Source organism: Ahaetulla prasina, chromosome 4 (assembly GCF_028640845.1).
Source record: "Ahaetulla prasina isolate Xishuangbanna chromosome 4, ASM2864084v1, whole genome shotgun sequence".
Taxonomy (NCBI): Eukaryota; Metazoa; Chordata; class Lepidosauria; order Squamata; family Colubridae; genus Ahaetulla; species Ahaetulla prasina.
Window position 1 is genome coordinate 5,429,010 of NC_080542.1, and position 25,043 is coordinate 5,454,052.

Genomic DNA, 25,043 nt, shown 5'->3' on the forward strand with positions numbered 1-25,043 from the left:
CAGCCTGGGGAACTCTCGCACACAAGATTCCTTCAGCCGGTTTGCTGGACTCAGCTGGGAATGACACTGCTGCTCATCTTCTGCATTTCCTGCTTAATGGCAAGCTAAAACACCAGGAAGAGAACAGAAAAGGGAAGTTTTCTCTCTCTTGCTCTCTCTCACTCCCTCTCGCTCTCTCTTGTCTCTCTCTCTCTGTCTCTCTCCCTCCTCTCTCTGTCTCTCTGTTTATGTCTCTTTGTCTCTCTCTCTCTCTGTCTCTCTCCTGTCTCTGTCTCTCTCTCCGGTCTCTCTCTCTCTGTCTCTGTCCCTCTTGTCTCTTTGTCTCTGTCTCTGTTTCTCTCTGTGTCTGTCTGTCTCTGTCTCTCCTGTCTCTCTCTCTGTCTCTCTGTCTCTCTCTGTCTGTGTGTCTCTGTCTCTGTCTCTCTTCTGTCTCTGTCTCTCCTGTCTCTTTTTCTCTGCTCTGTCTCTCCTGTGTCTCTCTCTCTCTGTGTCTCTCTGTTTCTGTCTCTGTCTCTCTGTCTGTGTGTGTGTGTGTCTCTCTCTCTCTGCTGTCTCTGTCTCTGTCTCTCCTGTCTCTGTCTCTCTCTGTGTCTCTCTGTTTCTGTCTCTGTCTCTCTGTCTCTCTGTGTATGTGTGTGTCTCTCTCTCCTGTCTCTGTTTCTGTCTCTGTCTCTCTGTTTCTGTCTCTGTCTCTCTGTCTCTCTGTGTGTGTGTGTGTGTCTCTCTCCTGTCTCTGTTTCTGTCTCTGTCTCTCTCTCTCCTGTCTCTGTCTCTCTCTGTGTCTCTGTTTCTGTCTCTGTCTCTCTGTCTCTCTCTGTGTCTCTCGCTCTCTCCTGTCTCTGTCTCTGTCTCTCCTGCCTCTGTCTCTCTGTCTCTCTCTGTGTGTCTCTCTCTCTCCTGTCTCTGTTTCTGTCTCTGTCTCTCTCTGTGTCTCTCTCTGTGTCTCTCTCTCTCCTGTCTCTGTCTCTGTCTCTCCTGCCTCTGTCTCTCTCTCTCTCTCTGTGTGTGTCTCTCTCTCCTGTCTCTGTTTCTGTCTCTCTCTCTCTGTCTCTCTCTGTGTCTCTTTCTCTCTCTCTCCTGTCTCTGTCTCTGTCTCTCCTGTCTCTGTCTCTCTGGTGTCTCTCTGTCTCTCCTGTCTCTGTCTCTCTCTATGTCTCTCTGTTTCTGTCTCTGTCTCTCTGTCTCTCTGTCTCTCTGTCTCTCTCTGTGTCTCTCTGTTTCTGTCTCTGTCTCTCTGTCTCTCTCTGTGTCTCTCTCTCTCTCTTGTCTCTGTCTCTGTCTCTCCTGTCTCTGCCTTTCTCTGTGTGTGTATCTCTCTCTCCTGTCTCTCTCTCTCTCTCTCTCTCTCTCTCTCTCTTACACACACACAGCATTAGCTTTGCTCCAAGAGATGGCAACTCCTTTGCAGACAAGCTGCCACTGCTGCTTATCCTAGCCTTAGGAAGCAGCAAATTGGATCCTTCTGCAAAATTCAGGGGGGAAAATGCACATATCAGATGCGCTTTACGGCAAGCTGGAAGGCGACATCCAGCAGGGAACTACAGGTAGTCCTCCACTTACGACCCCAATTGAACCCACCATTTATGTTCCTAAATCAGACATCTGTTCAGTGAGGTTTGCCCCGTTTTGCGACCTTTCTCGCGAGTGCCGTTATTAAGTGGATCGCTGCAGATGTTTAAGCTAGCAACACGGTTGTTAAGTGAATCTGATGTTCCCCGCTGATGTTACTTGTCACAAAAGGTCGCAAAAGAGGAATCGCCTGACCCCAGGGACGATGCGACCGTCGTAAATATGAGTCAGTTGCCAAGCGGGTGAACTCGAATCACGTGACCAGGGGGGAGGGTGCAACGGTCCAACGTTTGAAAAAACGGTCGTAAGTCACTTTTTTTTCAGCGCCGTAGGAACTCTGAATGGTCACTAAATGAACGGTTGTAAGTCGAGGACTGCCTGTAGGAGATCTCTATAGAGATGGTGAACTGCAGAATTGCTCCCAGCTCGAGTACAGATAGTCCTCAAATTGCAACCATTCATTTAGTGACCGCTCGAAGTTACAACGGCACTGAAAAAAAGCGACTTACGACCGTTTTTCACGCTAACGGCCGCGGCAGCATCCCCAGGGTCATGTGATCAAAATTCATCCACTTGGCAACTGACTCACGTTTATGACGGTCGCAGTCTCCGGGGGGGACACGCGATCCCCTTTTGCGACCTTCTGCGACCGGCAAAGTCAATGGGCAAGCCCGATTCGCTTAACGACTGCGTTAAGAAACTGAAGTGATTCACTTTACGACGGCGGCAAGGAAGGTCGTAAAATGGGACCAAACTCAGTTCGCAACGGTCTCGCTTAGCAACGGAAATCTTGGGCTCATTTGTGGTTTTAAGTAGAGGAACACCCCCCCCCTCGGTTACAACAGGTTGCATAATCCCGGAATATTCTTTCACGTCTTGAGTAAACCCATTTTCTAATTTGCAAACCCATCATTTGTAGGGGGGGTTTATGGCCTGTGGGTTCAGGGTGTTGTTGTTTTTTTTCATAAAAAAGTTTTATTTTTACAATCATATCAAACAGCTCATCCAATGTACAGTTATATACAATTAGTCGGGCTTGCCCAGTCACCACCCCCCTTTCTAACACTCTTCCCTCTTCTACCTTCTTCTACTTTCCAGACCTTCGTCTCCTTCTCTTATCTACATCCTCTCCTCCCTCTACCCTACACCTTCCTTTTCCTCTTCTACCCCTCTTCCTTCCTCTTCTCCTCTTTCCTACCTCCTACTCTCTCCTCTTTTCTCCCTCCCCACCGTTCTAAAATGGTAACTGGGCAGACCCGACCCTACATTAATTATATTTATACATCTTCAATAATCCCTGTACATTCACCATCACTCCATCTCTATCCTCAACCCCCAATTCCCTCCCCCTTACCTCCCACCCCAACCCCGACTTCCCAGAACAAAATGCAGGGTATCAAAACTAACAATCATAATCCAAAATAATTCCTAAATTATAATCTCTAGTCACTCCACACATAATCACACTCTCAATTCCCCTCTCCTTCAGAAATATATCTAATACAAAATATTTCCTAAATTTACTCATATGCTATTCGATATTTTTTTATCTGATACTTATTTTGAATATAATCAATCCACATTTTCCATTCTAAAATATATTTTTCTTGTGTATAGTCTTTCAAGTAAGCAGAGATTTTTGCCATTTCTGCCAGATTTGATACTTTGAGTGTCCATTCTTCAATTGTAGGTAATTCTTCTTTCTTCCAATATTGAGCAATCAAAAGTCTTGCGGCTGTTATTAAGTTCAAAATCAATTTAGTCTCTATAGCTGTACAATCCATAATTATTCCTAGTAGAAAGAACTGCGGAGTAAACTTAATCTTCTTCAGGGTGTTTTTTTTTATGGCTTGTGGGTTCATGGTGAGCCAGAGACAGCGGGCCTAAAATGCATCTTGCTAAGGGGAGGTAGTATTTTTTTTCCTTTTCATTTATCTCTCCTCCTCCACCCTACACCTTCCTTCTCCCTCTTCTACCCCTCTTCCTTCCTCTTCTCCTCTTTCCTACCTCCTACTCTCTCTTTTCTCCCTCCACACCGTTCTAAAATGGTAACTGGGCAGACCTGACCCTACATTAGTTATATTTATACATCTTCAATAATCCCTGTACATTAACCATCACTCCATCTCTACCCTCAACCCCCCCAATTTCCCTCCCCCTTACCTCCCACCCCAACCCCGACTTCCCAGAACAAAATGCAGGGTATCAAAACTAACAATCATAATCCAAAATAATTCCTAAATTATAATCTCTAGTCACTCCACACATAATCACACTCTCAATTCCCCTCTCCTTCAGAAATATATCTAATACAAAATATTTCCTAAATTTACTCATATGCTATTCGATATTTTTTTATCTGATACCTATTTTGAATATACTCAATCCACATTTTCCATTCTAAAATATATTTTTCTTGTGTATAGTCTTTCAAGTAAGCAGAGATTTTTGCCATTTCTGCCAGATTTGATACTTTTGAGTGTCCATTCTTCAATTGTAGGTAATTCTTCTTTCTTCCAATATTGAGCAATCAAAAGCCTTGCGGCTGTTATTAAGTTCAAAATCAATTTAGTCTCTATAGCTGTACAATCCATAATTATTCCTAGTAGAAAGAACTGCGGAGTAAACTTAATCTTCTTCAAGGTGGTTTTTTTTATGGCTTGTGGGTTCATGGTGAGCCAGAGACAGCGGGCCTAAAATGCATCTTGCTAAGGGGAGGTAGTATTTTTTTTCCTTTTCATTTATCTCTCTCCCTCTCTCTCTCTCTCTCTCTCTCTCTCTCTCTCTCTCTCTCTCTCTCTCTCTCTCTCTCTCTCTCTCTCTCTCTCTCTCGTTTTCTTTCTCAGGTGTGATGGACAACCCTTTGGTAATGCACCAGTTACGTTGCAACGGAGTGCTGGAGGGAATCCGGATCTGTCGGAAAGGATTCCCCAACCGGATCCTCTACGGGGATTTCAGGCAAAGGTGAATCCCATTCCTCGGGCGTTCAAAGGCGCCCATTGGCGGGTCAGCTCAGACTGTCTAATAGAGGGATAAACTCAAGGTTATGTTAAAAGTGCTAATACCGCTTTCGTGCAAACCGGCAATGGTGACATGAGGGTGATCCTGCCCACCCACCCATTCCTGGGGCTATTCCATCCTATTTAGCCACGTTTTCTAAACCACGCACATGCGTGCAAGCTGTGCGCATGGGCAAAGCGCATGTGTGGAAGGCGCGCACACACATTTTGGGTGTGCAGCGAACGGGTGGTAAAATTATATGAAACACACCTCTCATCTTTGTTTTTGTTTTTTTTATTTGAATTTATATCCCGCCCTTCTCCGAAGACTCAGGGCGGCTTACATTGTGTTAAGCAATAGTCTTCATCCATTTGTATATTATATACAAAGTCAACTTTTATTGCCCCCAACAATCTGGGTCCTCATTTTACCTACCTTATAAAGGATGGAAGGCTGAGTCAACCTTGGGCCTGGTGGGACTAGAACCTGCAGTAACTGCAAGCAGCTGTGTTAATAACAGACAGACTTAGTCTGCTGAGCCACCAGAGGCCCTGTTTCTCTTTCCTGCACTCTTTCTAGAGTCTCCACATTTTGTTTTACATCGTGGCGACCAAAATTGGATGCAGTATTCCAAGTGTGGCCTTCCTTACCAAGGCCTCCCTCCCTCCTTCTCTCAGGGATTCGCTTACCAACCGTAAAGCATAAAATCAGGGCCGACTCACTTAAGGAGCCCTGATGGCACAGTAGTTAGACTGCCGTATCGCAGGCTGACTCTGCCCACTGCCAGCGGTTCGATCCTGACTGGCTCAAGGTCAACTCGGCTTTCCGTCCTTCCGAGGTCGGTAAAACAAGGACCCAGATTGTTGGGAGGTCAAGATGCTGATACCGTAAACCACTCAGAGGGGGCTGTTAAGAGCTATCAGCTGATATATTAGCCTAAAATGCTACTGCTATTATTATTATTATTATTATTATTATTATTATTATTATTATTATTATTATTATTATTATTATTATTATTATTATTGCTATTAGCAAACACTCTACTGAGCATTGGTTCTTACCATGGTCATAAATCGAGGATTAGCCACACGCTTAATCAGATGCTGAAATGTTTAAGCAGCTGTTTCTCTTTCCCGGTCAAATCTCAGTTAACCTTTAGCAAAAGAATATAGCGAATTTTTTACTTTCTTGCCAGGTACCGGATCCTGAACCCGGCGGCCATTCCGGAGGGTCAGTTCATCGACAGCCGGAAGGGGGCCGAGAAACTTCTAGGCTCCCTGGACATCGACCACAACCAGTACAAATTTGGACACACCAAGGTGAGGCGAGCAAATCCCTTTTCCCACAAGGAGCCCAGGAAGGGAATTTTAGAATACAGATAGTCCTTGAGTTACAACAGGGAGGGAGGGAGGGAGAAAGAGTGGGAGAATGGGCTGAAGGAAGGAAGGAAGGAAAGAAGGAAGGAGGGAGGGAGGGAGGGAAAGAAGGAAGGAAGGAAGGAAGGAGGGAAGGAAGGAAGGAAGGAGGAAGGAAGGAGGAAGGAAGGAAGGAAGGAGAGGAGGAGAAGGAGGGAGAATGGGATGGAGGAAGGAAGGAAGGAAAGAAGGAAGGAGAGAGGGAGGAGGAAGGAAGAAGGAAGGAGAGGGATGGAGGGAGGAGAAGGAGGGGGAGAATGGGATGAAGGGAAGGAGGGAGGGAGGAAAGGAGGAAAGGAGGAGAGGGAGGGAGGGAGGAGAAGGAAGGGGAGAGAATGGGAGGAAGGAAGGAAGGAAGGTAGGGGATCTACAAGTGACTTTAAAGGAGGCTTACATTTTTTGGGGGACTTTAAGCTAAAATGTTTTGTTTTCAGCCTGAAGGAGAGTTGGCAACTTGAAGTTCTGTGGACTTCAACTCCCAGAATCCCCCAGCCTGCATGAGAATTCTGGGAGTTGAAGTCCACCCCTCTTCAAATGGCCAAGCTTTCGAAAAACCCTGTTTCAAAGTCACCGTCGCGCCAACAACAACCAAAACAGAAACCCATTTGACAACGGGTGGACCTTAACAACCACGTTTTTCTTTTACGTCGCTTATTTTTAAATTATTTTTAATTTAGCAAATCCAATGAAATCAAAACCGTCTTCCCATCCCACAGGTGTTTTTCAAGGCGGGGCTGCTGGGTCACCTGGAGGAATTGCGCGATGAACGGTTGTCCAGGATTATCACCCGCATCCAAGCCCGGGCAAGGGGCCAACTCATGCGCATTGAGTTCCGGAAGATCATGGAGCGGAGGTGAGCCCTAGAGAAGAAAACCAAGGTTATGGATGGTGACACCAACTAGAGGAGAAGGACAAGGGTCAACAGAAGGGAAAGACCCTCTGTCGTGTCCCACCCCCACTCCGACGAACGAGTCAAGGAAGTCCGTAACAAACTTGGCAATGAAGCCTCTGCAGCTTGCCAAGTTCCTTCGAGCTTTATCAGGGCAGGCAGGAGTCCAAGTTGTGACTTCAGCGATAGGGTCCAATATCAGCAAACTAGAGAAGACTTTGCTTGACTCAAGGTTGGAATGCCAAAAGCAGGTCCTTTACATAGGCTGTGGGGTGTGGCTCCATGACTCAGCATTTATCCAGGCCTGCCCCACCAGTCCTTCTGCTGGCGTCGCCTCTCAGATCTCCAGAAGCGAGGGTCCACCCACTCTAAATTGTCTTCAGCTGGATCTGCTGTTAGTGTCTGGGAAAGGGAGGGGTCAGAGGGAGTAGGCCCGGGTAATTCCACCATCTGGCTGGCTTCCTGCTCTGAAGGCTGAGCCAAAGGAACACATGCTGTATGAGTGAGGTTTATTGGGCTTCTCCTTTCACTCCTTGAATCCTCTCCGGGCATGGGGCCAGGGCCAGGGGCTGGAATCATGACAGGCCATTCATCTTCATTATCAGACTCGGAGTCTGATAAAAGGCCCAGTTGGAGATGGGAGGGGCCCAGCTGAGGAGAGGAATGAGGACGAGTCACAACACCCTCTTCTTAGATGCTATCGGAATACAAAAGGTCTTTTGTTACCCAGATTGCAGGTTGCAGAATTCCTAAACTAGTGGGGTGTCAAACTCAAGGTCCACGGGCCGCATCCGGCCCATGGGGTGCTTAGATCTGGCCTGCAGGCCCGGCCTGGAACTATCAAAGGACCAGCCCACAATGCCTCTGCCGGCCAAAACAGGGAAGGAGAAAAGGGTTTTCTGGAAAGTTAGTGTGGCTCTCTTTGGTCCCTTTCACTAGGGATGCCTTGCTTATTATCCAGTACAATATCCGGGCTTTCATGGGGGTGAAAAATTGGCCTTGGATGAAGCTGTTCTTCAAGATCAAACCTTTGCTGAAGAGCGCGGAAACCGAGAAAGAAATGCAGGTGACTGCTTTCATTCATTTGTTTGTTCGTTCATTCGTTCCTTCATTCATTGAGTGGTGCAGTGGCCTAGAGGTGGAGCTCTCACCTCACAATCAGGAGGCTGTGAGTTCAATCCTAGGTAGAGGCAGATATTTCTCTCTCTGGGCACATTGAGAATATATATCTGCTGAATATAACTCCGCATTGGCAACAGAAAGGCATCCAGCCAGTAAACACTCAGCTCCATTCAGTTGCCTTAAACAGTTGAGCAGTAAAGCACATGGTGACTGTGCTCCTTTATGTTTGCTCTGTAGTGCTATCTATAAACAGAATTTCTAACAGGAAATATGGTCATAACTAGTTGTTAATCGGGTAACTGTGGGACCCTTTTTATGACCTGGTTTGCAGTGGTTGCAGGTCCTAAAAGGGGATCGGATGACCCCGGGACATGGCAACCGTCATAAATATGAACCAGTTGCCAAGCATCTGAATTTTGATCACGTGATCAGGTAGATGCTGCAACGGTCGTAACTGTGAAAAACAGTCATAAGTCATTTTTTTCAGTGGCATTGTAACTTTGAGCAGTCACTAAATGGATTGTTGTAAGTCGAGGATTACCTTATTTTTTATTTATTTAATCAAATTTTTATACCGCCCTATCTCCCGAAGGACTCAGGGCGGTTTACAGGCCAATAAAATACAAATATCATACAAGGTAAAAACTAATTAAAATACTTATTTAAATAGGCCATGATCTAAAAGTACGTTAAAATAATAAAACCCCTGTAGGATAATTAAAGACCTGGAGATTAAAATATATGAAGAGTGATTGCAGGAATTGGATATGTCTAGTCTAGGGTAGGGTAAGGTATCCTGCCTAGGCAGGGGGTTGGACTAGAAGACCTCCAAGGTCCCTTCCAACTCTGTTATTCTATTCTATTCTATTCTATTCTATTCTATTCTATTCTATTCTATTCTATTCTATTCTATTCTGTCTATTCTATTCTATTCTCTGCTATGCTATTCTCTGCTATGCTATGCTATTCTTCTACTCTATTCTATGTGATGCGATGAGATGAGATGAGATGAGATGAGATGAGATGAGATTTGATGAGAGGAGATGAGATGAGATGCTATGAGATCCTTGACCGGGATGCCTTATGCACGGTCACTCACGCTCTGGTCACATCTCGTTTGAATTATTGCAATGCTCTCTACATGGGGCTGCCCTTGAAGTGCACCCGGAGGCTGCAGCTAGTCCAGAATGCAGCTGCGCGAGTAGTAACGGGAGCCACTCGTTGCTCCCATGTAACACCACTACTACGCAGTCTGCACTGGCTCCCTGTGGTCTTTCGGGTGCGCTTTAAGATTCTGGTTACCACCTTTAAAGCGCTCCATGGCTTAGGGCCCAGGTACTTACGGGACCGCCTGCTGTTACCTCATGACTCCCACCGACCCGTACGCTCACAGAGAGAGGGTCTTCTCAGGGTGCCGTCCGCCAAACAATGTCAGCTGGCGGCCCCCAGGGGTAGGGCCTTCTCTGTTGGAGCCCCTACGCTTTGGAACGAACTTCCCCCTGGTTTACGCCAAGTGCCTGATCTTCGGACTTTTTGCCGTGAGCTGAAAACGCATTTATTTATCCAAGCGGGACTGGATTAAAAGTTTTATTAAATTTTAACTGGGGTTATTTATTAATTTTTTAGGGTTTTAAACTTTTTAAAGTCGGCCACTCTTGTAATATGCTTCGTTTTAAATTCTGTTTTGATTGTGTACATTGTGGGTTTTATTTTTGGCTGTACACCGCCCTAAGTCCTTCGGGAGAAGGGCGGTATAAAAATCTAATAAAATAAATTAAATAAATAAATAAATAAATAAATAAATAAATAAATAAATAAATAAATAAATGCTGTGCTATGCTATTCTAATGAAAAGATAGACTAGGAGTAACATGACAGCAGTGTTCCAATATTTGAGGGGCTACTACAAAGAAGAGGGGGTCAATTTGTTCTCCAAAGCAAAGGATGAAGACTCATCAAGGAGAGAAGCAACCTGGAACCAAGGAGAAACTTCCTAACAGTGAGGACAATTAACCACTGGAACAGCTTGCCACCAGAAGTTGTGGGTGCTCCAACATTGGAAGTTTTTAAGAAGAGACTATACAGTCACTTATCTGAGATAGTATAGATTCTCCTGCTTGAGCAGGCGGTTGGACTAGAAGACCTCCAAGGTCCCTTCCAGTCAGAGGTGGGATTCACATAATTTACCTACCGGTTCGCCCAGCACCGAAAATTTATTTATTTATTTTATTTATTTATTTTGCCACAACAATATATGTAACTATCATACAGAAAGGTTATATAGTATATAGAGGTATAGAAGAAAAGAAAAACAATAGGACAGGAACGGTAGGCACGTTTGTGCGCTTATGCACGCCCCTTATGGTCCTCTTAGGAATGGGGTGAGGTCAATAGTAGAAAGGTTTTGGTTAAAGCTTTTAGGATTATGGGAAGAGACCACAGAGTCAGGTAAAGTATTCCAAGCACTGATGATTCTGTTACAGAAGTCATATTTTCTGCAATCTAGATTAAAGCGGTTGACATTAAGTTTAAATCTATTGGTTGCTCTTGTGTTATTGCAATTAAAGCTGAAGTAGTCTTTGACAGGAAGGACATTACAATAGATGATTCTATGAGTTAAACTTAGGTCTTGTCGAAGGCGACGGAGTTCCAAGTTTTCCAAGCCCAGGATTTCAAGTCTAGTGGGATAAGGTATTTTGTTGTTTTCAGAGGAATGGAGAACTCTTCTTGTAAAATATTTCTGGACACGTTCAATTGTATTGATGTCAGAGATGTGGTGAGGGTTCCAAACAGGCGAGCTGTATTCTAGAATTGGTCTAGCAAATGTTTTATATGCTCTGGTTAGTAGTGTGGTGTTTTTGGAGAAGAAGCTACGCAAGATTAGGTTTACAACTCTTAGAGCTTTTTTTGCTATGTAATTGCAGTGGGCTTTGGCACTTAGATCATTTGACATGAAAACTCCAAGGTCTTTAACGGGATGGGGGTCATCTGTAAGGTAATGTCCATCAAGCAAGTACTTAATGTGAGGCATGCTCCCAGCCTCAAAAACGTGCCTAAATAGGACAGCCTAGAGCCATGGCAGGTGGGTGGGCCTACCGCTAGCGGTTTGCTCAAACCAATCCGAACTGGCTGAATATCACAAACCGAAAGCTTCCAGTGCTATTTTGATTGATTGAAGTGACTCTTTTGTAACCTTCGCAGACGATGAAAGAGGAATTCGTGAGGCTGAAAGAAGCTTTGGAGAAGTCGGAAACCCGGAGGAAGGAGCTGGAGGAGAAGATGGTTTCGTTGCTCCAGGAGAAGAACGACCTCCAGTTGCAAGTCCAAGCTGTGAGTATATTTTTGGCCACTTTATTCTCCTTTTTAACTCGGAGGTTTACATCCTTGCTCCTTGTTCTGAAGTTCTTCCTTTGCAGGGAGAACTTGGAGATCTCCGAGGTTGGTTGCTTTCTCACAGACATTGCATGATCCAACTAGGTAATATCATCAATGCTAGAAGGGAGGGAGATTTGAACAAACATCTGGCATTGATGATGCTCCCAAGTTGGGTCATGAAATGTCTGCAAGAAAACCACCAAACTCAGAGAGCAGCAAGGACCACAGCCCTCCTTCTGCTTCTCTTCCTCCTCCTCCTCCTCCTCCTCCTCCTCCTCCTCCTCCTCCGTTGTGGTCCACCTGCAGCCTACAGAGCTGGCAGTGGAGTCGGACAATAAGGAGGCTGGGGAGGACACTGGGCCAGTTCTGGAGTCAGGGGAAGGCCCGGACAAGGGCTCTGTGTCAGAGGCAGAGATGAGGCCATCTGGGAGCTATGCGCAGACTCTGGAGCCTCCAAAGGCAGACAGCAGAAAGGCAGAGGAACGGGAGGAGCCTCTTCCTAGTGTGCACATGCAAAGAGCTGCCAGAAGGCAAGAGCAGCTAAAGCAAAAAGGACGACTCGGGAGTAAGGCCAGGAGGTGATTGGCCCCACTCATAAGGCTTAAAAGAGCAGCAACGGCTCTTGGGCTCTTTTTTTTTTTTTTTTTTATAAAAAAAGTTTTATTTTTACAATCTTATCAAATAATTCATCCAATGTACAGTTATATACAATTAGTCGGGCCTGCCCAGTCACCACCCCCCTTTTTAACCTTCTTCCCTCTTCTACCTTCTTTTACTTTCCAAACCTTCCTCTCCTTCTCTTATCTACCTCCTCTCCTCCCTCCACCCTACACTCTTCTCCCTCTTCTACCCCTCTTCCTTCCTCTTCTACCCCTCTTCCTTCCTCTTCTCCTCTTTCCTACCTCCTACTCTCTCTTTTTTCCCTCCCCACCGTTCTAAAATGGCGACTGGTCAGACCCGACCCTACATTAATTATATTTATACATCTTCAATAATCCCTGTACATTTACCTTCACTCCATCACTAACCTCAACCCCCAATTCCCTTCCTTTACCCCCACCCCCCACCCCGACTTCCCAGAACAAAATGCAGGGTATCAAAACTAACAATCATAATCTAAAATAATTCCTAAATTATAATCTCTAGTCTCTCCACGCTTATTCACACTCTCAATTCCCCTCTCCTTCAAAAATATATCTAATACAAATTATTTCCTAAATTTACTCATATGCTATTTGATATTTTTTTATCTGATACTTATTTTGAATATAATCAATCCACATTTTCCATTCTAAAATATATTTTTCTTGTGTATAGTCTTTCAAGTAAGCAGAGATTTTTGCCATTTCTGCCAGATTTGATACTTTAAGAGTCCATTCTTCAATTGTAGGTAATTCTTCTTTCTTCCAATATTGAGCAATCAAAAGTCTTGCGGCTGTTATTAAGTTCAGAATCAATTTAGTCTCTATAGCTGTACAATCCATAATTATTCCTAGTAAAAAGAACTGCGGGGTAAACTTAATCTTCTTTTTCAAAATATTCTGCATGATCCACCATACTTTAATCCAAAATGCTTTAACTTTTTTGCAAGTCCACCATATATGATAATAAGTAGCATCTTCACAATCACATCTCCAGCATTTAGCCTGTACATTAGGATACATACATGACAATTTTTTGGGGTCTAAATGCCATCTATAAAACATCTTATAAAAATTTTCTCTCATATTTTGCGCTTGTGTAAATTTTACATTCCTCACCCAAATTCTTTCCCAAGTTTCCAACATTATTGGTTGCTGAAAATTTTGTGCCCACTTAATCATACAATCCTTAACCAAATCAGTCTCTGAATCTATTTCTACTAATACATTATACAACCTCTTAATATGCTGTTGACCTTGATCTCTCATTTGTTTTAACAAATTATCCTCAATTTGCTTAACACCTATTTTTTGATCTAATTTCCATCTAGCTTGTAGTTGTCCATATTGGAACCATGTATAATTTTTCCCTTCTTCCCCCATCTTTTCTCTAGATTTTAATTGTAACTCCCCCTTTTCCATACAAAGAAGTTCTTTATAAGTAACTACCTCCATCTTTTGATATATATTTATATTTTCTATCATGTGTCTCGGGTTTGCCCATATTGGAATCTTTCCATCTAATTTGTATTGATATTTCCTCCAAACCCTCAATAATGCATTTCTAATTATATTATTTTTAAATATTTTATCAACTTTCTTATCATATTGATAAGATTGGATTAATTTAACTGAGGAAAGAGTTCTGAATATAGAAGGTTATGGTTTGTTATATGGGTGGCATGCTCTTGGGCTCTTTGTAGGAAAGCAACATCGCTACATCTGTTTCTAGTCGGCGTCTCTTGTTTCTGAACTTTGTGGGGCTTTACCAAGGAAAGCCTTTGGCAGAGTGCCAAAGAGGACAAAGGTTTGTGATAAGGCCGAAGGACTTTTCCTGAAGGACTTTGTTTCGGAATTAATTTGGACTAAGCTGAGAATGAAATAATTCTCAGCTGTTCTAATAAAATACGTTTGTTTAGGACTGATTGTGTCTGGTAATAACTACTTGGGCCTAGGTCACCCTCCTTCTCCTCCTCCTTCTTCCTTCCTCCTTCCTCCGAGCGCTGATGATGTATCCTAGTTGGGTTGTAAAACATCTGCAAGAAACCCACCCAGCTCAGAGACCATCAGGGACCCCACACCACTCAACCCCGACCGGCAAATCTTCTTTTCTATTCGTTCTTCTTTTCTTCTCTCCTTCCCTTCTTCCCCCCATCCAGGAACAGGACAATCTGAACGACGCCGAGGAACGCTGCGACCAGCTGATCAAGAACAAGATCCAGCTAGAGGCCAAGGTAAAAGAGATGACCGAGCGGATAGAAGACGAAGAGGAAATGAACGCCGAACTGACCGCCAAGAAGCGGAAGCTGGAAGACGAATGTTCGGAACTCAAGAAGGATATTGATGACCTGGAGTTGACCTTGGCCAAGGTGGAGAAAGAGAAGCATGCCACGGAGAACAAGGTACGTTGAAAGCACAGGGGGTCCTCGACTTACGGCCCCAATTGCGTCCAAAATTTCCCGTGGCTTAGCCAGAGAGTGGTTGAGTTTTGCCCCACTTTACGACGTTTCCCGCCGCAGTTGTTAAGTGAATCATAGCAGTTGTTAAATCAGTAACACGGTTGTTGAGTGAATCTGACTTCCTTGTTGGCTTCGGTCGCTTGACCCCCTGAGACACTGCAAAACCATCATAAATATGAGTTGGTTGCCAAGCGTCTGGATTTTGATCACCTGACCAGGGGGGGGCGCTGCTCCCGTTGTAAGTGTGAAACACAATCACGATTACACATTTGTCCGCGTCATCGTAACTTGCAACAGTCATTAAACAAACTGTTGTAAGTCAAGGTTTACCCGTACGAACCGATTGTCGAATGTCATAACTTTAATCACATGACCGAGAGGATGGCGCTGCAACCGTCGTAAGTGTGAAACACGGTCACGATTTCACTTTTCGTCGCCACCCCCCCCTCGGCGCTCCGAACCGTCCCTGAACGAACGGCTGTAAGCCAAGGGATTCCTCGGACCTTCGGGATTTGTTCTCTTTTTTTCAGGTGAAAAACCTGACCGAAGAAATGGCCGGTTTGGATGAGATCATCACCAAGCTGACCAAGGAGAAGAAGTCCCTCCAGGAGGCCCACCAACAGGCCCTGGATGACTTCCAGGTTGAAGAAGACAAAGTCAACAGCCTCAGCAAAGCCAAGATGAAGCTGGAGCAGCAAGTGGACGATGTGAGTGGACCGCGGCAGGAGGGTGGGCTTCAAAAATTTTAGCAAGGAGTTCTCTGCCTTGGTTGCTGGTTGGGCGTGGCCTAGTCAGCCTCCTGCACTATGGTGAAGGGGGTGTTTTTTGCCCTCCCCGGGCTCCGGAGGTTTTTCTTGGGCCACCGAGGCGCAACCTCCCAGGCCCGGAACCTGGAAACAGGCCCGTTTCCAGCCTTCCCGAACTTCCGGTAGTGTTCTGTCCTCTTTCGCCTCAATCCGAGTGATGGCTTAATTAGCCGGCACTATCAGCTCTGGCAGCAAAATAGCGAGCGTCTGCCAAGTGTCTCTGTTATCTCCCTCGACGCCGATGAGTCACCCAGGAACAAACTTCAGCTCTTAGTTACTCAGTTGATTTGCCTGCTACGAAGAGGCAAATTATTTATATCCTGTGGGATGTGGCTCCATGACTCAGCACTTCCTAGGCCTGCCCCACCCCTGCTTCTGTTGTTCCCTCCTCTCCTGCCTACGAAACCTAGGGTCCAACCAAGCCTGATTGCCATCAGCCGGGTCTGAAGGCGTGGCCTGGGGGGAGGAAAGAGTCAGGGGACGGAGGCCTCGTTATCTCTTCCACCTGGCCTGCCTCTGGCTCCTGGAGCTAAGCCAGGGAAGCCGGTGCTCCCAGGTAAGTCCTGACGGCCCTTCCCCCTCACTTTCCAAGTCACTTTCTGGCAGGAGGCCCGGCTCAGGGGGGGCGCAGACACAATAGGTAGGCCCGTTTTTTGCCCTCCCCAAGCCTCCACGCGCACCCTGCATTTACCCGCATTCAAAACGGGCCGCGTGGGAACTCCTGGGAAGGGAGGGGCAAGGTGGGTGGGGCCAGCCAGAAGTGGGATTGGGGGGGTTCTCCGAACTGCACAGAATATTAGCTAGAGGTTCTCCCGAACCCCCTGCGAACCCCCTGGGATAAGCTCCCATCATCCTGGAGCTGAAGGCCTTTTGTCTTGCAGATAGGTTGGCCCAGTCCTGCTAGGGCTATTAAGAAAGACTCGGGGGCTATGTTTCTCCTTTGGGGAAATACAATATTCTGCCTTTTATAATATTTCCCAAAACATTTCATTCTTCTAGAAGAGGGGTGGCATTCATTTACCTTTGCTACCAGTTTACAAATGTGAGTGTATGTGCAGAGCGTCAAAATGTGATGATGTCATGAGCTGCCGCTACCGGTTTGCCCGAACCGGGTAGAACCAGCTGAATACCACCACTGGTGCTAACTTTCTACACTAGGGTTTTAAAAGGTAAAGGTAAAGGTTCCCCTCGCATATACATGCTAGTTCCCAACTCTAGGGGGCGCTGCTCATCTCTGTTTCAAAGCCGAAGAGCCAGTGCTGTCCGAAGATGTCTCCGTGGTCATGTGGCCAGCATGACTCAACGCCAAAGGCCCACGGAGCGCAGTTATCTTCCCACCATAGGTGGTCCCTGTTTTTCCACTTGCATTTTTTATATGCGTTCGAACTGCTAGGTTGGCAGAAGCTGGGAAAAAGTCACGGGAGCTCACCCCGTTACGCGGCACTAGGGATTCGAACCGCTGAACTGCCGAGCTTTCGATCGACAAGCTCAGCATCTTAGCCACTCAGCCATCACGTCCCACCTTTTATAAAGCGAGTGCTAATAATCGGGAAATATAATATTCTGCCTTTTATATTTCCCAAAAAATTTCATTCTTCTAGGAGAGGGGTGGTATTCATTTAACTTTGCTACCGGTTCACAAATGTGAGCGCATGCACAGAGCATCAAAAACAGGACGTGACGACGTCCGGGTGGGTGGGCGGAGCCTTCCACAGCCGCCACTATCGGTTCGCCCTAGTCGGCCTCCTGCACCATGGTGGGAGAGGTGTTTTTGCCCTCCCCGGGCTCCAGAGGCTTTTCTCGAGCCTCCGGGAGGGCAAAAACAACCTCCCCAGGCTCTGGAGGCCCCCTTCCCAAACTTCCGTTAGGCCCGTTTTTCGCCCTCCCCGAGCCTCCGGGCGCGCCCTGCACTTTCCTGCATCCAAAACAGGCCGCATGGGTACTCCTCGGAGGTGCGGGACGGGGTGGGTAGGGCCAGCCAGGAGTGGGATTTGGGGGGTTTTTCCCGAACCCCTGCGAACCCCCAGCAGCCCACCCCTGGGTCCGTCTGTCCGTCCATCCAGGTTCTTGGTCCTCCTGGACCGAGTTTTGCTAACGAATGGTGGGAGCCTTGAGGACAGATTAGGACTCTTTGCAGCCCTCGACTGGGGTGGGATGTCCATCCGTCCTTGATTGGCCTTGGCAACATCTGGAGAACATCTTCTAGAGAGGTTTGGGATAGGCCTGGCTTCTTCGCTGTATGCGCCCGGTGAGCTAGAGAGGGGAAGTAAAAGCTACTACCGGATGTTTCGATATTGGTTCGCGCTGGTTGGTGATGGATGCTAGGGATATTAAACCTGGAGCATCCAGAGAGTGAAGGTGAGATTGGTTGGTGGCATGGCCCACCATCCGTGCCAAAATCTTCTCTCTTCTCTTCCTTCCTCTTTCCTTTCTTCTTTCTTCCTTTCCTTCCTTCCTTTCTTTTCTTCCTTCCTCCTTCTTCCTTCCTCCTTCCTCCGAGCGCTGATGATGTATCCTAGTTGGGTTGTAAAACATCTGCAAGAAACCCACCCAGCTCAGAGACCATCAGGGACCCCACACCACTCAACCCCGACCGGCAAATCTTCTTTTCTATTCGTTCTTCTTTTCTTCTCTCCTTCCCTTCTTCCCCCCACCCAGGAACAGGACAATCTGAACGACGCCGAGGAACGCTGCGATCAGCTGATCAAGAACAAGATCCAGCTAGAGGCCAAGGTGAAAGAGATGACCGAGCGGATAGAAGACGAAGAGGAGATGAACGCCGAACTGACCGCCAAGAAGCGGAAGCTGGAAGACGAATGTTCGGAACTCAAGAAGGATATTGATGACCTGGAGTTGACCTTGGCCAAGGTGGAGAAAGAGAAGCATGCCACGGAGAACAAGGTACGTTGAAAGCACAGGGGGTCCTCGACTTACGGCCCCAATTGCGTCCAAAATTTCCCGTGGCTTAGCCAGAGAGTGGTTGAGTTTTGCCCCATTTTACCACGCTCACCGCAAGAGTTGTTATGAATCATAGCAGTTGTTAAATCAGTAACACGGTTGTTGAGTGAATCTGACTTCCTTGTTGGCTTGATTGACTGAGACACTGCAAAACCATCATAAATATGAGTTGGTTGCCGCCTGGATTTTGATCACCTGACCAGGGGGCGCTGCTCCCGTTGTAAGTGTGAAACACAATCACGATTACACATTTGTCCGCGTCATCGTAACTTGCAACAGTCATTAAACGAACTGTTGTAAGTCAAGGTTTACAATACGAACCGATTGTCGAATCGAACTTTAATCACGTGACCGAGAGGATGGCGCTGCAACCGTCGTAAGTGTGAAACACGGTCACGATTTCACTTTCGTCGCCCCTCGGCGCTCCGAACCGTCCCTGAACGAACGGCTGTAATCTCGGACCTTCGGGATTTGTTCTCTTTTTTTCAGGTGAAAAACCTGACCGAAGAAATGGCCGGTTTGGATGAGATCATCACCAAACTGACCAAGGAGAAGAAGTCCCTCCAGGAGGCCCACCAACAGGCCCTGGATGACTTCCAGGTTGAAGAAGACAAAGTCAACAGCCTCAGCAAAGCCAAGATGAAGCTGGAGCAGCAAGTGGACGATGTGAGTGGACCGAGGCAGGAGGGTGGGCTTCAAAAATGTTAGCAAGGGGTTCTCTGCCGTGGTTGCTGGTTGGGCGTGGCCTAGTCAGCCTCCTGCACTATGGTGAAGGGGGTGTTTTTTGCCCTCCCCGGGCTCCGGAGGCTTTTCTTGAGCCACCGGGAGGGCGAAAACAACCTCCCCAGGCTCCGCCCTCCGGAACCTGGAAACAGGCCCGTTTCCAGCCTTCCCGAACTTCCAGTAGTGTTCTGTCCTCTTTCGCCTCAATCCGAGTGATGGCTTAATTAGCCGGCACTATCAGCTCCGGCAGCAAAAATAGCGAGCATCTGCCAAATGTCTCTGTTATCTCTCTCGACGCCGATGAGTCACTCAGGAACAAACTTCAGCTCTTAGTTACTCAGTTGATTTGCCTGCTACAAAGAGGCATAGCAGCCCTCGCTGCCTTTATATCCTGTGGGGTGTGGCTCCATGACTCAGCACTTCTTAGGCCTGCCCCACCCCTGCTTCTGTTGCTCCCTCCTCTCCTGCCTACGAAACCTAGGGTCCAACCAAGCCTGATTGCCATCAGCCGGGTCTGAAGGCGTGGCCTGGGGGGAGGAAAGAGTCAGGGGACGGAGGCCTCATTATCTCTTCCACCTGGCCTGTTTCTGGCTCCTGGAGCTAAGCCAGGGAAGCCGGTGCTCCCAGGTAAGTCCTGACGGCCCTTCCCCCTCACTTTCCAAGTCACTTTCTGGCAGGAGGCCCGGCTCGGGGGGGCGCAGACACAACAGGTAGGCCCGTTTTTTGCCCTCCCCAAGCCTCCACGCGCGCCCTGCATTTACCCGCATTCAAAACGGGCCGCGTAGGGACTCCTGGGAAGGGAGGGGCAGGGTGGGTGGGGCCAGCCAGAAGTGGGATTGTGGGGGGTTCTCCGAACTGCACAGAATATTAGCTAGAGGTTCTCCCGAACCCCCTGGGATAAGCTCCCATCATCCTGCAGCTGAAGGCCTTTTGTCTTGCAGATAGGTTGGCCCAGTCCTGCTGGGGCTATTAAGAAAGACTTGGGGGCTATGTTTCTCCTTTAGGGAAATACAATATTCTGCCTTTTATAATATTTCCCAAAATATTTCATTCTTCTAGAAGAGGGGTGGTATTCATTTACCTTTGCTACCAGTTTACAAATGTGAGTGTATGTGCAGAGCATCAAAATGTGATGATGTCTGGGCGGGTGGGCGGAGCCTTCCGCAGCTGCCGCTACCGGTTTGCCCAAACCGGGTAGAACCGGCTGAATACCACCACTGGTGCTAACTTTCTACACTAGGGTTTTAAAAGGTAAAGGTAAAGGTTCCCCTCGCATATACATGCTAGTTGTTCCCAACTCTAGGGGGCGCTGCTCATCTCTGTTTCAAAGCCGAAGAGCCAGTGCTGTCCGAAGATGTCTCCGTGGTCATGTGGCCAGCATGACTCAACGCCAAAGGCCCACGGAGCGCAGTTATCTTCCCACCATAGGTGGTCCCTCTTTTTCCACTTGCATTTTTTTATATGCGTTCGAACTGCTAGATTGGCAGAAGCTGGGACAAGTCACGGGAGCTCACCCCGTTACGCGGCACTAGGGATTCGAACCGCTGAACTGCCGAGCTTTCAATCGACAAGCTCAGCATCTTAGCCACTAAGCCATCACGTCCTAGTGCTAATAATCGGGAAATATAATATTCTGCCTTTTATATTTCCCAAAAAATTTCATTCTTCTAGGAGAGGGGTGGTATTCATTTAACTTTGCTACCAGTTCACAAATGTGAGCGCATGCACAGAGCATCAAAAACAGGACGTGACAACGTCCGGGTGGGTGGGCGGAGCCTTCCACAGCCGCAACTATCGGTTCGCCCTAGTCGGCCTCCTGCACCATGGTGGGAGAGGTGTTTTTGCCCTCCCCGGGCTCCAGAGGCTTTCCTCGAGCCTCCGGGAGGGCAAAAACAACCTCCCCAGGCTCTGGAGGCCCTCTTCCCAAACTTCCGTTAGGCCCATTTTTCGCCCTCCCTGTCGTGTCCCACTCCTCCGCTGAAGGCCGGGTCAGGGAAATCCAAATCAGGCTTGCCTCTGCAGCTCTGTCAAAGTCCTAGCAAAGTCCTCAAGGCAGGCAGGAGACCAGAAAGTGACTTCAGCAAGATAAATTCGACTTTGCCTGACTCAGAGACTGCCAGAAAGCAGATCCTTTATATAGGCCATGGGGTGTGGCTCCATGACTCAGCACTCATTAAGGCCTGCCCCTCCCTTCCTTCTGTTGCCTCCGCCTATCCAGTCTTCTGATGCGAGGGTCACTCCAATCAGCAGCTGTTGGAAATAAACTTTCCTCAGGCTCACATGCTGTGGAGGAGGGGGAGGGATCTAGCTGCTCCGTTTGCCTGGGCATGCAGCCAGGGCTGGGGCCGGGAGGTGCTCCCTCCTCTGCAGCCTGCTTGGGCATGGAGCCAGGACTGGGGCCGGGAGGCATACATTCCTCCGTGTTCGGGAGCAGATAAGAAGGCCCCGGCTGCTGTGAGGGCGGGCAAGACACAACACTCCCCGAGCCTCCAGGCGCGCCCTGCACTTTCCTGCATCCAAAACAGGCCGCATGGGTACTCCTCGGAGGTGCGGGACGGGGTGGGTAGGGCCAGTCAGGAGTGGGATTTGGGGGTTTTTCCCGAACCCCTGCGAACCCCCAGCAGCCCACCCCTGGGTCCGTCCATCCAGGTTCTTGGTCCTCCTGGACCGAGATTTGCTAACGAATGGTGGGAGCCTTGAGGACAGATTAGGACTCTTTGCAGCCCTCGACTGGGGTGGGATGTCCATCCGTCCTCGATTGGCCTTGGCAACATCTGGAGAACATCTTCTAGAGAGGTTTGGGATAGGCCTGGCTTCTTCGCTGTATGCGCCCGGTGAGCTAGAGAGAGGAAGTAAAAGCTACCGGATGTTTCGATATTGGTTCGCGCTGGTTGGTGATGGATGCTAGGGATATTAAACCTGGAGCATCCAGAGAGTAAGGGTGAGATTGGTTGGTGGCATGGCCCACCATCCGTGCCAAAATCTTCTCTCTTCTCTTCCTTCCTCTTTCCTTTTTTTCTTTTCCTTTTCCTTCCTTCCGTCGTCTCTACCTCCCTCCCTTCTTTTCTTCCTTCCTTCCCTTTCTTTTCCTTCCGTCTTTTCTTCCTTCCTTCATCTCTTTCCCTTCTTTTCTTCCTTTCCTTCCTTCCTTGCTCTCTCACTTCTTTCTTTTCTTCCTTCCTTACCTCCCTCATTTTTCCTTCCTTCCTTTCTTTGCTCCTTCCCTTTCTCCCTCCCTCCTTTCTTTCTTTCTCTTTCTTTTCATTCTTCTTCCTTCCTTCCTCCCTCCTTTTTTCTTTTCTTCCTCCCCTTCTTTGCTTCTTTCCTTCTATCCCCCCTCCCTCCTTCCTTTCTTTCCTTCTTTCCTTCCTTCCTTCCTTACCTCCCTCCTTTCTTCCTTTCTTCTTTCCCTTCTTTGCTCCTTCCCCCTTCCCTCCCTCCTACCCTCTTTTTTCTTCTTCCTTCTTCCTTCTTTCCTTTCTTCCTTTCCTTCCTTCCTTGCTCTCTCACTTCGTTCCCTCCTTCCTTTCTTTGCTCCTTTCCCTTTCCCCATCCCTCCCTCCTTCTTTCTTTCTTTTCTTCCTTCCTTCCCTCCCTCCTTTCTTCCTTTCTTCCTCCCCTTCTTTGCTCCTTCTCTTCTTTCCTCCTCCCTCCCTCCCTCTTTTCTTTCCTTCTTTCCTTCCCTCCTTCCTTGCCTCCCTCCTTCCTTCCTTCCTTTCCTTCCTTCCGTTGTCTCTACCTCCTCCTTCTTTCTTCCTTCCTTCCCTTTCTTTTCCTTCCGTCTTTTCTTCCTTCCTTCATCTCTTTCCCTTCTTTTCTTCCTTTCCTTCCTTCCTTCCTCTCTCACTTCTTTCTTTTCTTCCTTCCTTACCTCCCTCGTTTTTCCTTCCTTCCTTCCTTTCTTTGCTCCTTCCCTTTCTCCCTCCCTCCTTTCTTTCTTTCTCTTTCTTTTCATTCTTCTTCCTTCCTTCCTCCCTCCCTTTTTCTTTTCTTCCTCCCCTTCTTTGCTTCTTCCCTTCTATCCCCCCTCCCTCCTTCCTTTCTTCCTTCTTCCTTCCTTCCTTACCTCCCTCCTTTGTTCCTTTCTTCTTTCCCTTCTTTGCTCCTTCCCCCTTCCCCCCCTCCTTCCCTCTTTCTTTCTTTCTTTTCTTCCTTCCTTCTTTCCTTTCTTCCTTTCCTTCCTTCCTTGCTCTCTCACTTCGTTCCCTCCTTCCTTTCTTTGCTCCTTTCCCTTTCCCCATCCCTCCCTCCTTCTTTCTTTCTTTTCTTCCTTCCTTCCCTCCCTCCTCCTCCTTCTTTCTTTTCTTCTTCTTCCTTCCTTCCCTCCTCCTCCTCCTTCCTTCCTTCCTTTTTTCCCTTCTTTGTTCCTTCCCCCTTCCCTCCCTCCTGCCCTCTTTCTTCCTTCCTTCCTTTCTTTTCTTCCTTCCTTCCTTTATCTCTTTATCTTCTTTTCTTTCTTTTCTTCCTTCCTTCACTCCTTCCTTCCTTATCTCCCTCATTTTCCTTTCTTCCTTCCTTTCTTTGCTCCTTCCTTCCTCCTTCCTTCTTTCTTTTCTTCTTTCTTCTTCTTTCCATTCTACTTTCCTTCCCTCCATCCCTCCTTTCTTCTTTTCTTCCTCCTTTGCTTCTTCCCTTCTTACCCCCTCCCTCCGTCCCTATTTCCTTTCTTTCTTTCTTTCTTTCCTTCCTTCCTAATTTCTTCTTTTCTTCTTTCCCTTCTTTGTTCCTTCCCTCCTTCCTGCCCTCTTTCTTTCTTTCTTTCTTTCTTTCCTTCCTTCCTTCCTTCCTCTCTCCCCTTCTCCTCTCTTCTCCTCTCCTCTTCCCATCAACAGCTGGAAGGCTCTCTGGAACAGGAGAGGAAAATCCGGATGGATCTCGAGCGGTCCAAAAGGAAAGTGGAAGGAGACCTCAAGCTGGCCCAGGAGAACATCATGGACTTGGAGAACGACAAACAACAGCTGGAAGAGAAAATTAAAAAGTAAGGGAAGAGCCAGTGCTGTGCTTTGGGGTTCTCCAGTCAGTTGTCTCAGGGGGTCATGCCACAAAAATGGCCAAGCACAGGAGTTTTCATATTTGTCTCCAAAATAAGGACGAAAGTAAAACCGGTCTCATCATCTCTCTGCCAGAATTTGTGTGTTGTGTCATCCACAAGTGGTTGGCAAGGAATTAGCTTCCTTTCTCCAAGCTGGAGAATGACTGGAAGTCAGAAATCCCAGTTTATATGGCTCTGTAACCCAGTTTTAGGGGGCGGGGGGGAAATAAAGTTAGTCCTCGACTTACAATCACAATAAGAGCCCGGAAGTTCACTTGTCAAGCGATGTGTTCATTAAGTGAGGCATCCCAAGACTCTGGCTGATTTTACAAACGTTTTATGGTGGTTGGTTGTTGTTTTAAATATATTTTTATTAGTTTATCAAAATATAAAATAGAAAGAGACATTTTGAAAAGCAATAGAAAACTGGGGAGGGAGGGAAAGAGAGAAAGAAAGAAAAGAAAAGAAAGAAAGAAGGAAGGAAGGAAGGAAGGAAGGAAAGAAGAAAAGAAGAAAAAGGAAAGAAGGAGGAGGAGGGAGGAAGGAAGGAGGGAGGAGAAGGAGGAGGGAGGGAGGAAAGGGAGAGAGAAAGAAAGAAAGAAAGAGAGGGAGGGAGGGAGGGAGGGAAGAAGAAAGGAAGAAAAAGAAAGAAAGAAAAAGAAAGAAAGAGAGGAAGGCAGGAAGGAAAGAAAGAGAGTGAGTGAGTGAGTGAGTGAGAGAAAGGAAGAAGGAAAGAAAGAGAGAGGGAGGGAGGGAGGGAGGGAAAGGAAGGGAAAGAAAGAAAAGAAAGAGGGAGGGAGGGAGAAAGAGAAAGAAAGAAAAAAGAAAAAAAGAAAGAAAGAAGGAAGGAAGGAAGGAAGGAAGGAAGGGGAAGGAAGGAAAGAGAGAGAGAGAAAGAAAGAGAGGGAGGGAGGGAGTGAAGAAGAAAGGAAGGAAGGAAGGAAAAGAAAGAATGAGAGAGAGAGAAAGGAAAGAGAGAGAGACTGAGTGAGAGGAAGAAAGAAAAGAAAGAGAGGAAGGGAAGGAAGGAAAAGAAAGAAAGAAAGAAAGA

At 47.2% G+C, this 25,043-nt stretch overlaps 1 protein-coding gene across 1 annotated transcript in view; it reads left to right on the forward strand.

The window, feature by feature from the left end:
• LOC131198695 (myosin-6-like) overlaps positions 1 to 25,043 on the forward strand; it is a 98,526-nt gene that overhangs the window by 44,687 nt on the left and 28,796 nt on the right. Inside the window, exons 19-27 of the mRNA XM_058183607.1 lie at positions 4,416 to 4,533; positions 5,768 to 5,891; positions 6,704 to 6,840; positions 7,816 to 7,942; positions 11,200 to 11,328; positions 14,174 to 14,383; positions 18,013 to 18,180; positions 18,727 to 18,903; positions 23,793 to 23,938. Of these exons, the coding sequence (XP_058039590.1) occupies positions 4,416 to 4,533; positions 5,768 to 5,891; positions 6,704 to 6,840; positions 7,816 to 7,942; positions 11,200 to 11,328; positions 14,174 to 14,383; positions 18,013 to 18,180; positions 18,727 to 18,903; positions 23,793 to 23,938 (1,336 nt within the window). The remainder of the gene's footprint in view (positions 1 to 4,415; positions 4,534 to 5,767; positions 5,892 to 6,703; positions 6,841 to 7,815; positions 7,943 to 11,199; positions 11,329 to 14,173; positions 14,384 to 18,012; positions 18,181 to 18,726; positions 18,904 to 23,792; positions 23,939 to 25,043) is intronic.